The sequence below is a fragment of the Enhydra lutris genome, unplaced genomic scaffold, assembly GCF_002288905.1.
Source record: "Enhydra lutris kenyoni isolate GAN:26980312 unplaced genomic scaffold, ASM228890v2 scaffoldscaffold2, whole genome shotgun sequence".
NCBI lineage: Eukaryota > Metazoa > Chordata > Mammalia > Carnivora > Mustelidae > Enhydra > Enhydra lutris.
In genome coordinates, this window is record NW_019154086.1 from 11,547,043 (window position 1) to 11,562,848 (window position 15,806).

General features: G+C 39.8%; 1 protein-coding gene across 7 annotated transcripts in view; it reads left to right on the forward strand.

Annotated features, from left to right (window-relative positions):
- LOC111149242 (peroxisomal biogenesis factor 5 like) overlaps positions 1-15,806 on the forward strand; it is a 224,514-nt gene that overhangs the window by 196,236 nt on the left and 12,472 nt on the right. For all 7 annotated transcript variants that reach the window (XM_022506234.1, XM_022506202.1, XM_022506224.1 and 4 more), the window contains one exon: positions 14,282-14,398. In XM_022506234.1, the coding sequence (XP_022361942.1) occupies positions 14,282-14,398 (117 nt within the window). The remainder of the gene's footprint in view (positions 1-14,281; positions 14,399-15,806) is intronic.

The following is a 15,806-nucleotide window of genomic DNA, read 5'->3' on the forward strand; positions in this document are numbered from 1 at the left end:
ATTAAAAAGTCAGTTGTTATCACTTGTGCCCAGGCTAGGCGTCAGCTTCCTGATTTCCAGTGGGGATCAATGCCTTATGATTAGTACATGGATAATAGTGAAGACAGCCTCAGGCTCTTGCAGATAAACCCAAATGTCTTTCCATATATCTTGACCACACAAGGGCTTATTCATGGCCATCTATCCTTTGGTTTCTGATTGTCTAAGCCATAGGGTTAATCCCTTTAGAACCGTCCAACTCGAAGTGTAAAGGGTTAACAGCCAGGGCTGCTGAGTGATCACCAGCCAGAACATTCCGAGTTCAGCCCACTGGATGCTGTGATTCATTCTTGCTTCTAGGCATCTGTATACCAGGCGTCAATGAGAATTTCCCCCGTTCTCTCTCTACAGGCCATAGGGGCCTCACAGGAATTGGGGCAGGCCATCTGGAGGCTCTGCATACCTACAAAACCCAGCAGCCCCTGCATTTCTAGAGATAGTGCCAGGCAGACAAGGCACTCCTCTGCTGCAAATAGGAAGACCGTCTAGTCAAAGTGGGAAACATATTTTTAATTCACCCCTTGGTAGGAAGGGACGTTCTTACCACAATATGCTGTTCCTCTGTGAGAGGCTCTACCTGAGGGAGCACTGTGTACACTGATAGGAGCTGCTGCTCTATGGGTACATCAGGTTTATCTCCCCTTCAGAGCTGGGGCAAAAATTTTAGGGGTATTCTCTCCCCCTATTGTCTCTGTCATAGTGTCCAACCCATACCTTCTGGAATCACAGACACATCTAATTTAAGTGGTAGCCTTGTGTGGGAAATGTCTAGAGATTTCACCTGCTTTACAAGTATCTTTGCCTTCTCAAAGGTGACTTGTTTTGATCCCCAGTTCCGTATGTATCCTTTTCTTTATCAGGCAGTATAAAAGGCAAAGGCGCTGTGCCAGGTGGGAATAAAAGTCCTCCCAAACCCTAATATCCCTACAAAGGTTTTCATCTCTCTCCTGTTTTGGGGGGTTAGGTAGGCTTGCATCTTGTCAATCACAGCTTTTGGAATAATGTGTGTCTTATACAACCAATTTCCAGAAACTTTACAGCAACACGTGGGCTTTGAATTTTCCGGATGTTTGCTGCCTATCATTCCCTCACAGATGTTCCAGCAAAGCCTAAAGGGTGTCCCACAACAGAGACAACTCTTCATAAGTAAACATTATATTATCAGTGTAATGGGCCCATTGTATTGATGTGGGGAAGAACAGTGACAGGTCTTGGGCTACCATCCCATGACATAGTGTGAAGCTTTGCATGTAGCCTTAGGGAAGCACTTAAAAGGTCCATTATTTTCTCTCCCACATGAAGGTAAATTGATCTTAGTTATTAGAACTCTGTACTTGTCAATCTTTTCCAAAAATCTTTTTGAAGATAAAGCACTTTTGCAGGAAGATACTTACAAAAACATCAGAGTAAAATAATAACTTCCTATAAGTCACATAAGACTTTTAAAATGGCCATAGTTAAAGATCTGATGAGCATTCACTATAATGCAATTGACAAGGAAATTTGGTTATTTCTTTGACATACATTTCAAAATTATGACTGATAACATTATATCAGGACGTATCAAATTTTTAGGAATTCTACATAAATATACCCTAAGGAAAGTTTATCTAATAATGCATCCTTTTTAAGTTAATGTATCAAATAAGCCTAATTAGTTTAATAGCTTTCCTGTATAAGGAGAGAGAACATATCTTTGAGATGCTCCAGGGATCTGAAAAATCTCAAAGTTAGGACAAGGTCCACAGGCCCTCACTTAAAATTTGATTTTGGGGGCGCCTGGGTGGCTCAGTCGTTAAGCATCTGCCTTTGGTTCAGGTCATGATCCCGGGGTCCTGGGATTGAGCCCCACATGGGGCTGCCTGCTCAGCCAGAAGCCTGCTTCTCCCTCTCCCATCCCCCCTGCTTATGTTCCCTCCCTCACTGTCTCTCTGTCAAATAAATAAATAAAATCTTTAAAATAAATAAATAAATAAATTTTATTTTGGACAAATAAATAAATATTAAATTTGATTTTGATGAAGGTTGTTAAAAATATCAAAAGGTTTAAAACACTTGATTGAAAAGGTCACCGTGGAATAAATTTAATTATCAATTTAACCAAAGTGACAATAAATTTTCATAAAACACAGAATCTTGTTTTCTAGGCAGATTACTTAAAAGGTAAAGAATATCATCTCATCAAGAATAAACTAATAGTCCAAGAAAACTTTATCCTTTTAACAGATGAAAGAAACTAAGCTTTAGTTTCTGAGCAGGGAGCCTGATGCTCTGGGATCCTGACCTGAGCTGAAAGCATATGCTTAACTGAATGAGCCACCCACGAGCTCCAAAACTTACTTTTCTTTAAGCCAACTAAATAGAGCTCTTTTGCAAATTAATTTTGTTCATACTCTCTGGAGGAAGAAAAACATCACATAAGTAATATATATCTATGGGCAAACATAACATATACAAACAGAGATGCCATAGCTTTCATTCCAAAACTAGCTATTAATCTGGTATGATATAAAATTCACTGGTTTATAAAACAATTCAATCTGATGTGTCTCTGGCAGATGGAACAAGTGAAAGTTACGCACTCACACGGCTGTTTTTAATTAATATTTGTAGAGAAGACTTTTAAGATTTGTATGTGCCCTTAATTAGTAATCTTATGGTGGTTGTGGACAGGAGTTGGGACAAGGAAGCCTCTACAGCAATCTGTATTTTATTTTTTTTATTTTTTTTTAAAGATATCATAATCTTTTTTTTTCTTTTTTTTAAAGATTTTATTTATTTATTTGACAGACAGAGTTCACAAGTAGGCAGAGAGGCAGAGAGAGAGGAGGAAGCAGGCTTGCTGCTGAGCAGAGAGCCCGATGCGGGGCTCGATCCCAGGACCCTGGGATCATGACCTGAGCCAAAGGCAGAGGCTTAACCCACTGAGCCACGCAGGAGCCCCAACAGCAATCTGTATTTTAAAAAACGTCCCTCCCCCTTCTTTTCCTTAGGTCTCAGGAAATTATGGGCAGGGCTTTAGTTGTCTCCTGGGGTACTTACCTTTCAAGGACATGATAAAATTTATAACTTCAAAGGAAGAGAAAAAATGCAAGTTTCTCCTAAGAGTTTTGGAGATTTTGGAGTTTATTGGAAACCTAGAGTGGTTACTATTTACATTTTCCCTTGGTGCTCGGGGTCAGACTGCATAAGGCTGTTGGTCGTCACTGTCAATCACAGCATCCCCCTCTTTGCTCTTGGCTCTCTGCACTTTCCAGGTATTCCTTCCACCTCTCAGCATCCCGATCAGGCTTGGTCACAAGCTGTTGGATCTAAACCCAAGGCATCTTGCACCCTCTGAGCTTTGCAAAATTAACCATTAAGTTCTCCAACCTATTATCTTTCTCTCCCACCCTCTCTGCCAACCCCAAAGGTAGAAAAATCGCTGACAACTGCATGTCCTTCTGTGGCCTCAGTTCTTCCAACTTTCTAACTCAAGCTTCAGCCTCTAGCTGGGCATCAGCGGCCAGACAAGCCGCCTGCACGAGAGGCCAGTCCATGGGGGCAGCTGCTCATTTCCCTTCTTTGCCACAGTGTGCTATGTGTAGTTTCTCAAACAAGTGTATCACACATGCTGGTGTTTTCAGGGTGTCCTGGGACTCACATGGTGATCCACAAACATCTAACACATGGGCCACCTCTGCCCACACAGAGGTCGACGGCCAACACAGGATTTTCCCTACAAATGCCTAGCTTTCCAAAGGCCTGTTACTTGGGTCTCCTGGCTGGCTCACCATTTGTTGGTTCATAAACTGGGCCCAAACACAGAGGGCAAGGAGAGAGGTAGGAAAGCAGCAGACTGCACCAAATTGGTAGGTGGCAGGTTTAATAAGCAAGGGAACTTGTCTTATGCGGCTGCAATATGAGATCTCTATACCTGTCCACCAGAATCTTAAAATGTTTACACAAATGTTACCATACTTATTGGGTTCAGTCATATACACCATCCAGATGGTCTCCCCAACACCTTCCCCTCTAAAGGCTGCATCCTCAGAATAGCTTTCACTGTAGGAACAGTAGGCAGACCAGACATCCAAGAGATGGGGGAGAAGGTGAGGGACCTTCTAATGACCATGTTTAGCTCGAGGGCCCACTTGCAGTCACAGCCTCTTGATCATCTCCTCCAACAACACCATTTTAATGTGAAGAAACCAGGACCTAGAGAGATTTGTCACATGTTCAAGGTCACATCACAATTAAGTAATAGGACTAGGATTCTTACCAAGACTAACTCCAAAACTTCTGCTCTTAATCACTATTTCTAATACTAAGGATATTTACATTTTTTACAGGCCCTGAACCAATCATAGAACTTAAAAGTTGTTGGTCACCAGAAAAATAATTCCTTTATTAAAGGTTTTCTCTCATTTAAGTTATTCTAAAAAGCAACAACAATAAGGGAAATCAGAAAGTTGGGGGAGGAAAGGCTAGGAATTACCCAGAATTCCCATGACGTTAATAAATTAACTGCTTTCATTTTTTACTGTTTCTTCCAGTCTTTGTCCAATCTGTATACATAATTATATGTAATTTCAAAGCCATTTTAAATGGTTAGTTAGCATTGACAAGATAAATTCATCAAATGAGTTGTCTTCTTAAAATCCTACAAAAATTATTTTAATTCTTCCCTCCACATTCTGGGTTTCATTTCCTTTTCTAGAGCAAAAACAACAACAGATTCTTGAAGAATTCTGATTCACACAGCAGATGTGAGGGTTAGAGAACCTGCTGGCTAATTGGAGATGAGTTTCACTGGAAACAATCACATGAAAACAAACTATATGTGGTAAATTCCTGTCCCTGGTAGTTTCTCAGGATATACCGAATTTATCCCACCAAAGAGTTCTCTTTTTGTGGAACTTCAGATGCCCCATCTCTATATCAGCATTTTCCAAGCTATGTTCTAGAGAACCCTGATGACAGATGCATACTCAGAGGTTCAAGGTAAATACATTTAAGGACTATTGTTTATATCCCCATTTAAAGATCTAAAATATACATTAGCATATGAAGAGCCTGGGAAGTCATGCAGTAAGGAACATGTTCACTTTCGTCCAGAAGTTGGAAACTAGTTACTTCCAGGAGATAAAGATAATGACCTGGCAATGGCGGTAAGGAAATGGAGATACCACATTTCACCTGTGAGTTGCTGCTTCTAGTCCTGTGGGCCCAATATTAACAAATCTTCATGAGATATCTGAAATCTGGGTTTGATGGAAAATTATAAGATCCACTTTGAGGGGACAAAAATATGTCTCTTGGCTAGATCAGCTCATAGGCCACCAATTTGCAGCCTCTGCTTTAACCTACAGTTTCTTAAGCTCATTTGACCACAGAACTCTTTGTTTCTAGAACACTCTGTGGGGAAATGTTACCATACATCATTATCCTGCCAATCCTTCAAGGTCCATTCTCTATACCCAGTCTTTCTTCTGTGCTCCAATCTTCGAACTTAAAGTATGTTCCAGTTACCATGTTTGTGTAACAAATTACTCCAACACTCATGGCTTAAAAAAAATAATTCTTAATTTGCTCAAAAAATATGTAATTTGTGTAGATCTCAGAGAAGATGGTTCATCTTTGTTCTGGTATGTGTCAGTGTGGTTTGATGGCTCATGGTGATGTTGAGGAGTGGGAATAATCCAAAGCCATTCTCACGGCCCCTGGCTGGCTCAGTCAGAGGAGCATGCAACTCCTGATCTCAGGGTTGTGGGTTCTAGCCCCACGTTGGGTGTAGAGATTGCTTAAAAATAAAATCTTTTTAAAAAATAAATGAATAAAAATAAAGGCATTCTCACTTCCATGTCAGATGGCTTATGCCAGTAGTCATCTGACAACTTAGCTGCAACAGACAGCCAGAATGCCTGCATGTGGCCTTTCTTTGTGGCCTGGGCTTCCTTGCTAGATAGATAGTCATCTAGATAGCTAGATGCCAGGAGTGAGTATCCTGAGAGGAAGAGAGGGAGGCAGGCAGAAACCGTATCACCTTGTAGGATCTAGCCCCGAAAGCCACGGCAGGTCATTTCCATTGCATAGTTATTTGCCAAGGCAAGTATTCAAAGACAGGCAAGGAACTCCACCTCTTAATGGAGTGTGGCAAGGTTCTGGAGAGGATGAGGGACCAGAAATAGTGCTTTAGCCATTTTGGAAGATGCAGTCTGTCAAATAAGGAAAGAATGAAGTATCTTGAATTCTGGCTCTTTTATTAACCAAAATTAGTGTGACTTTAGCAAGTAATTTCATCTCTTTTTACATCATTTGTTCACCCTATCCTGAATTACAGTTGCCTCGATTTTTATTTTATCATCAGAGCGTGAGTTTCTTGAGAATAGTAACCACCACTACTAACAGTAGTACCCAGGTGTTTTGTTTGGTTTTATTCTTTTAATATTGCTATAATGTAAGCACAAACACCAAATTTTTATTTAGCAATAATATTGTTATAATGCAAGCACAAACACCAAATATTTACTATACCCAAAAGTTTGGGTTATAGATATTATATATATAAAAGTTTGGGTTATAGTAAATATTTCTAATATCTTATTTTATTAAAGTTAGTAGGGAGTTTCCTCAGTAACTTTTCACCATGTGTGGCTATGGCTAAAGGAGAAGAAAGCCCCTCTAGAACTGAATCACACTGCCTATTGTTCATAATTGTCCTGTGTTGGTCTTAACCTATCAAGAACCAGTTTTGTGGGGACGCTTGGGTGGCTCAGTTAGTTGGGCCATTGCCTTCTGCTTGGGTCCTGATCCCAGGGTCCTGGGATCAAGTCCTGCATCGGGCTTCTTGCTCGGCAAGGAGCCTGTTTCTCTCGCTGCCTCTGCCTGCCACTCTGCCTGCTTGTGTGTGTTCTCTCTCTCTGACAAATAAATAAATAAAATCTTTAAAAAAAAAAAAAAAAAGAACCAGTGTTGTGGCTGGACCGGCCCTTGTGGTTCTTATTATGATTTCAAGGTCCTCTCAGCAATAACCACCAGGAAAAGAAAAAGTATATTACTTACAAGTCCTGGAAATTACAGGGGCCACACAGTGAGGTCATGGGTAAAGAGAAAGAGACCAGGCCTGGGGTTCTGATTTTACTGGGGTTGAGAGTGGGGGGCCTAGGGTTTTGAGGGCTCATTCTTTATTGGTGAATTTAAAACACAAGTGCAGGAATTTAAAGCATGGGAAGAGAAAAAAGCAAGCAACCAAATGGTCAGTTATTGAAATCAACCAAGATCTCTAAAATGGAGTAAGGGGAAGGCTGGGAATGAACAACCTGTCTCTTTATCTAGAGTGAGTGGCATAATGTGTTATTCAAGGTCGCCATCTTTGAAGTAGATGCCTCATCAATCAAAACCTAAGTTAGACACTTGCCTTTTATGAAAAGAAAGCCACCTGCCAGGACTTCTTCTACCACTATCCACAGGCCACTTCCTTTATCACAGGACTTGTTCCCACGTGGATGTGAGGCAAGGGTCAAACCCCAAGGGCCCTCCCATTTTCCTTGTACCCATGGTAAAGTAGCCCTGTAGCCCTCAGTCTCCAGCTGTCCAATGAGCAGTCAGGAGGCCTGCAAAACATACACAGCTGCTGAGAAATTGGCCCCACAAAACCTTATTCCCAAAGCAGCAGCAAACCCCAGTTGGGTCTCCAAAGCTCCGGGTCCAGTGCCCCTGGAGAGCAGTTCTCTGTAGTGAATACAGACACCACAGGAGCCACGATGAATATAATCATGCGAAACTTTGGCTCCACAAAGGCATTCATTTGCTAATAAATATGCTAAAAGCTCTTTCAAAAATGACCCCTGCCCATTTGAACAACAAATTTTGCTCCTTGTGTTTTAATACTCCAGTTCTCTTTGCGGCTTGCTCTGGGAAGAAGATAAAAAACAGGAAAATATCTTAGATTTTGTTAGAAATGGTTCTGGTTGCCGTCTGACATCCTGCTCAAGTCTTGCATTATTTCCAGCCTCCTGTGCAGTGCTCTTTCCTCTCCTTCCCATCAATTCCATTTTTTTCTCCCCATATTTTGCAACCAACCTACTACCACATTGTTTGGCAAAAGCCTCGGGCTGTTTGCCCAAGTGCTGGCCAACTTGAGCTGTGATGACCAGTTTCATTAAACAAGGAAGCATGTCTAACCCAGAGGCAACCAGAAAATCTGTGTTGAGTGCTAGTACCAATAGTGTCGTTTTTCAAACTTCTGAACCACACAGTTTACAGGTTATGATATGGCACCCTCTATCTTAAAAAGTCATTTGTTTCATTTGTGAATATGAAATTACACAAACTGCCAATTACTTCATTCTTTTTTTTTTTTTTTTTTGAAGGATTTTATTTATTTGAGAGAGAGGCTGAGAAAGCATGAGCCAGGGGAAGGGGTGGGGGGGAGAGGGAAGCAGACTGCCCACTGAGCAGGGAGCCCAACACAGGGCTCAATCCCAGGATTCTGGGATCATGACCTGAGCCAAAGGCAGGTGCTTAACTGAATGAGCCACCCAGGTGCCCCCCATTCCTTCTTTCTTAATGTTACAGGTTTTAGGCCCTTTACATACATTATTTTCCTTCATCCGCACAACCACTCTACAAGACTCTTTTTACATTTTACAAATGAGGAAACCAAGTTAAAGAGCGAAATTGCCGAAGTTCACGTGACAGGGGACAAGGCCAGTTGTGGCCCATTATACCTGACACCAAAGCCCATGAGTCTTCTTCCCTGTACTGTTTAGATTGAGAAAAGGGCATGCATGACCATTTCTTATCCCATAGAGATTTCATAAATTTTGAGACTTCCTGTTTGAATCAATGAATCAACTCATTAATAATGTTATAATCTGATATTCAGGGTCATAAGAGATTATAGAATTCATCAAGTCAAACTAATCTGTGAATTATCTTTATAAGGACTCCTCACATTGGTCATTCCACTTCTAATGTTGGGGCACCTGGATGGCTCACTTGGTTAGATGTCCGACTCTTGATTTCGGCTCAGGTCATGATCTCAGGGTTGTGAGATTGCACCCCTTGTCAGTCTCCATGCTGGGTGTGGGGCCTGCTTGAGAGTCTCTCTTTCCATTTTCCTCTGCCCCTCTGCACCCCCCACCTCCCCCATCTCACCCTTCTCTCTCTTAAAAAAAAAAAAAAAAGACTTCTAATTTTGAGGAATCCATCCTTCTGAAGAGGAAAGAGCCCATTACATTTTTAGGCATTGGATAAAAATCTGTTCCCCAGGAACTGCCATTCATTCACCCTAGTTCTTCTGTCTGCAAGATAAGACTAAGGCTTCTTGCCTAGTTCCACCACCCCTCTGAACCTTGCTGTACCAGTGAATTGCTTCATAAACTGTTACTCTTGCCCGTGTACTCTTGCTGGAATAGACTCCAGCTTGCCAATGACCATCACTATGTTAGACACCCAGAACTGCACCCAGAGCCCAAACTAATTCTGACCAATTGAAATTCTATTCCGTTCTTGAACAGGGTGCTGAACGTCTATTCTTACAGCCCCTGGTTGAATATGTTCTTTGGGCAGCCACATGGAATCTTTGACTAATATTAGCTTTTAGTCAATAAGAGATGTGAGTGGGGATGTTTCAGCCATTTTTGCTAGCCTGGACTGTTGGATCCCAGGGCAATAAGGTCTCTAACTGATCTACACGTAATTTCACTTTGACAAAAATTGTTGTGGCAGATATTTTGTCCAAACCTGCACAGGGATTTTCATTGCTTGCCATGTAAGGGCTACTCTCTTTTCTTTTGCATATAGAGAATGGAGTGTTTAAGTTTTGATCTAGTGACAGTTCATCAATGGATGTCTAAAGCAAAAAGAAAGTCAAACTCCTCACAGACACAATGGGCAAACCATCTCACATCAAACAGTTCTTTCACAGCCCAACTCCAGGATACTTCTACTCAACAATTACATTTGACCACAAAAATGAAAGTGTCTCTACTTTAACTCAAGGATAACCAAAATAGATTAGTGAGTGGGAAGTAGCAATATGTTTTTCTTCCTTAAAATTCCCAGATTCTAAATTGAATTGCTTATTTTTTTATTCTTTATATTTTAATTTAATTAGTATTTCATTTACCGTGATTCTCATAGAAATTTTTATTTTCTAGTTTTACAACCAAAAAGTAAAGGGAAAGTGTCAATTTTACTCCTGGGAAAATGCTTTAAAGTACGATTTTTAGAGATCAGTGAATAGGGTAGAAGCCCACTTCCTGTCCCACTTATTCTGATCTTTTGAGTCAATCTGAGTAGAAAAGAAACCTGAGCTATTGTCTAGCCAATTTAGTCTTCTTACTTTACAAATGACAAAAAAAAAAAAAAATGTACATATGGGTTTAAACAACTTATTCAAGTTTACAGGGATAATAGAAGCTTCTAGCACACATCTCTCTTCTTCCTAACCACCCGTACACACTGTTAGCTCAGAGGAACTCAGAGAAGCAAGAGATCCCTCTAGTTTAGGGTCTTTGGAGAAACATCATGGAGGAATCGAGATTGAAAAGAAGTACTTTTTTTTTAAGGTTTTATTTAGAGAGAGTGAGAGAGCATGCGCAAGTAGGGGGAGGGGCAGAGGGAAAGGGATATAGAGAATTTCAAGCAGACTTCCCTTTGAACTCAGAGCCTGAGGAAGACTTGATCTCTCAAAACTGAGATCATGCCCTGAGCCAAAATCAGGGTTCAGGCACTTAACCAACTGAGCCACCCAGACACCCCAGAAGTGTTTTTTAACCAAATCTTACTTTTTCACAAAAATAATGTGTCAGCAATAGAAAATTTGGGAAATGCTAAAAAATACAAGGAAAGGAGATGGCACACTTATTCATAATCGCATCCCATAAAAGTAATGCTATTGGTGCATTTCTTTACAGTCATTATTTTCCAAACATGTTATATATTGTTGTTTCCTATCACTGTGATCATACTATTTATGAAGGAATAGTATAACTCAAGGCCTGCTCCATGTTGTAACAACTCCTCTTAAATAACATTTTATGCTACATCTGTTTTGTCCATAATCTTCTTAACTTTGTTCCAATTTTAAAATAATGAGGTAGAAGGGAAAGATTTAAACAAAGAGAGGGAAGGAATTTAGAAGAGCAAATTAAAACACCAAGATAAAACACCAAGATACTCATAAATGTATATTTGTGCTTTGAAGTTGTAGATGCTCTTTGTTTCATTCTTTCTTTTTTTCTCAGTGATACCAAAACACTAATAACCACACCAACACTTATTGAACACTTTCCATGTGTTTCATGCCACAGATATATTTTCTCATTTAATCCTCATAATAACTGACCAATATCATTATTGTATGTTCATTTTAAAGATAAGTAAAATGAGACCTAGAGGAGTCAAGGGTCTTGCAGAAGATCAGTGATGAAGCCACATTTGTTCCCGTGTCTATATGAGGAGAGAGCTGTTGTTCTTAACCACTCTACCACATATCCCAAGTTTCTTATGAATATCTACCATTGTTATAATCAGAAAGCTATTTTTAAAAATGAAAATGGATTGCAAGTTGCTCATTTCTGGTGTAAGCAGGTAACTTATTACCTGTAGAGTATTTTTAAACATCTACAAAATCCCAGAACAGCTAAGAAATCATCAATACATAAAAACCCCCTCAGTCGTGTTGACAAAAGTTAAAATTCAAGTGTGTTTCAGGTTTCTCTAAAATTGATTAGAAATAGAAAAAAGAAGCAGTGTTAATTGCAGTTACATGAATGAAATCTAGATTCTGAGACTGGATGAGAATTGATGGTGCTAAAAGTAGTCATCTGTAATTAAAGGAATCTGTGCTGCACACTTTAATTAGTCAGCAGATCTCATTCTAAGTGGTAACAGTAAGTCCTGGTGTATCTCATTAAATAAGAGCTTGGCAACCTCACCTCCACTGAGGTCCTATTTTATACAGCGGTCTTATTTCTGCATCCACAGATCTAATTTGAAACTGCAGGAAAGGTGATGCATGCTTTTGTAATCCAGATGTACATGTTATGAAGTCTTCTTCATTCTTTCATTCAGAAGAACTGGGAAAATCAGTAAACTTTATAATCACTCCATAGATTTATCTTAGTTTCTATGCATCTGTGAAAAGCTATTCCAGAAAACAAGTCTCCAAAATTTTTTTCAAAAATTTTTTCCAAATTCCTCAGTATCTAAATAGTCAGGTTTATGGTATTTTTAAAAAGGATGGATAATTGTTTTTGTTTTATTGTTGTTTTGAACCTTTTAAAAAATTAGATCAGCAATGCATACTCATAGAAAATGCAGAAAGTGCAGAAAAGTACGAAGAAGCAGGAAAAAACACCATCCATCATCCCTTCATTCAGACAACTTACTCTAAATATGGCAGCATATTTCTTTCTAATTTTTTATCAAACCATTACTTTTGTATATCTGAGATCATTCTGTTTGCATAACTTGGTATTTATTCTGCTAGAAAGACTTGCTAAAAAAGAAACTTTGAGTTTTATTCCTAACCTTAACCTGGATAAGTGATGGCCATTCCATGTGCTTCTAGAGTCTCAGACACAAATTTGTCAAGGTACTTGCAGGCCTGCGGCTTTGTCAAGGGGAGGCCTCTGCTGAAAGGACAGGACCACTCTTGGGGTAGGAGGGAGTATTGTGGACATAATAAAGGAGAATAACAAGACCTACTATTTATTTAGCAGCCTGGGATTAAGCACATTGATCTGGCCTTTTTTCCTTGAACATATATACCCGTAAGCTTATAATTATCATTTAGACAAACTTTGAAGAGTTTCCACCATAGAACAACCACCACCAGGCATGAGGGTAGAGTAGAAGGTAAGACTAGAAGGATTGAAAGGTGAAGGGCAACTTTGATGACATGTTAACAAGTCACAAGACTTAGAATCATAGAAATCAAGATTTGCAGTTAAGATTATGCATCTCAGTCCCAGACTCAGGTGTTCAAGCACTAACACCCCTTGATTTCTTTAAAGAAAATTAAGTAGTTTCCAAGCATCTCTCTTACTAACTTAGACTCAGACACCAAATACGGAAGGATTATGTGGTGCCAGAAATCAAGGGCAGAGTCTCTACTCTCTTGTCTAGCATATTGATGGCTAACAAACAACAAGCCCCAACAAGTGGTTCCTTGAAATCCAGTTTCTATATCCCTGCCATGTCGGAATCAGAGTTGAAGTCAGCCTTCCCAGTCATACCATCTGTCACCCTCTTGGAAGTCAGGTCAGTTCACAGGGAAAAACCTAAAAGCTAAGCTCCAGTTTCCCACTCATCTCAGAATCCACCACCCTACTTCTCTTTCCCACCCCTGGAAAGTTCCCCTTCCTCTCTTAAATTCTTTAAAATATTTGCCCCTTTTTCCTCATACCAGGACTCCCAAAGTACTCTCTTCAGGCTTAACAAAATAGAAGCCAACCATGGACAGATCTTTCAGAAAATTTCTGCTTCAGTCCTCCCCTGAAGTAAAGGGGAGCAAATGGCCTGGTTTCCCTTTTGGAAAACATAAAGGAAAATTATAAGGAGAAAAACACAAAGTAATATTTTTCAAAAAATCATCCTGCCATAGACAAGACCTTCACTAAGAGGACTCAGTTAAGTTCACACTGAAAGCCAATGTCTTTCATTCTTTAGCACCAGGATGCCATGTTTCCCATAGAGCATGGGCTTGAAAGCCAGACTGGGGTTCTGATCCTATGCAATCCTAGCTTTGTGACCATAATCCTCTATGCTCAGTGTTTTCCTAGCACAGTGCCTAGCACAGAGTAGGGTCAATTAGTGTTATTTTCCCTTGTCCATGGTCAGCTGCTTCCCCAAGTCACTGCCCATTCAGTCCCAAAGCCATTGCTGTAATTCCTCATATCCTGAGAGCAACTCTAAGACCATCCTTCCTAAAATGTGTGCCCAGTGCCCACACTTGAAGCAGCTCAAGTAATGGATTTTTAGCTGAATTTGGTATATATGACCCTCGTCCTTCAGATGGTAACTATTTTCCTGCTGGAGAAAGTCACAACTAATACAATTCAACATTCTGACCACTAAGTACCCTCCAGGAGCTCTTCAACCATGAGAATCATTGGATGTGGCCAGTTTGAACATCTTATTCCTCCTCAGAACTCATTCTGATCTATGAGGAAAACTGTCTTTCTAGAAATAAACCAGGTGACATAGCATGGTCCTAAATCCATTTCTCTTCATTTTTCCTGTCTCCTAGTCAGATACAGAGTTTTGGGATAAGATGCAAGCAGAATGGGAAGAAATGGCTCGGAGGAACTGGATATCAGAGAACCAAGAAGCTCAGAACCAAGTTACAATCTCGGCCAGCGAGAAGGTGACCGATTCTGTTCTTACATATCCTGACCAGCTTTCTCAACATCTTTGCATCATGTTTTTATAAATTAGTCATTAACTATTTTGCAGAAAAGTCAAGAATTAAGTAGACAAATTAATGTCAGTCTGACCTAGAAGAAATCCTGGTGGATGAAAACAATGTAATCCTCCAATGTGTGAAGACAGCAAAGCTGGAATGAAATACCCTTATTTTTATCAATGTTAATTAATACAGTTTGGCAGCCACCAAGAGCTTGCATCTTGACTGTTGGCAAGTTACTGAACTAACTGACATTGAGGGTGGGTTGGAACAAGAACGGACTAATCTCACAGTGCTTTTTGTTAGTCATTCATTGAGCCAGGTGAATTAGCTAATAGAAATGGTATCAGCGGACAGGGGAGTAAGGTGGGGGCTTAGGGCTATATTTCACAGGTGGTCCTTACACAGCTAACAAAGAAACTCAGTGGAAAAGATACCCTTCACACAGCCAGGTCAAGTCCCAGGGACAACTCCCAAGCCTAAGATATTCCCCTGAAAGGAGCCCCAGCAAATGTGTGAATTTAGTCAACAACCAGCCAAATTGCCTATGAAGTCCCAGTTGCCCTTGGGTTTATGCTTTTAAAAACACTTGGTGAAAAAATAAATAAATATAGGTAAATAAATAATAAAAAAATAAGAACACTTGGCGAAGAGGGGAGGGACACTTTTCAGAAATAAATTTAAAGGACTTGAAGGATAGAAAAACATATGGAATTTTCTTACTGAAGAAAAAACTATACATGTATATATGTGTGTGTGTATATATATGTATATATATAATATGTGTGTATTATGGATTTTTTTGTAGTGGAGGAAATCTCAATAATATTTTGTTCTGCATAACTTCCATCTCTTCAATCCAACAAATATTTATTGAATGCCTATGTAGCAATATACTATGATGATGAATAGTCTTCGATCTTAGAGGATTTTCAATCTACATAGTCATTAAAATGTCTTCCTTCCCCCAGTATTCTCTGCCCCTCAGTAGGCCAGGCAATCTCATAAAATCAGAGTAACTATCTTATTTAAAAAAAACCCTCTTCCACAAAGAAATCAAAGCTAAGCAAGAAGAGAAAACATTGATATATATTGTCAGACTCTAGGCTATAATTCATGCCCCTGAGGCATGGCTGGGACCCTGAGTTCCTCGCCCCTGGGACCCCATATCTGTAACACCACTACATAAACTGGACATACCCTGTGGCTTAGATAAAGAGGGCTGTCTTTCTCAGTGACAATGGAGAATGAAAGTCTCCATTTAACCGATTTCAAAACCTTAGTAGCATCATTAACAGACTAGCTTATTTGTATCTATCAAATTAGAAGGATATTATGATGACCTATGCTGGTAATGTTGCAACAAATC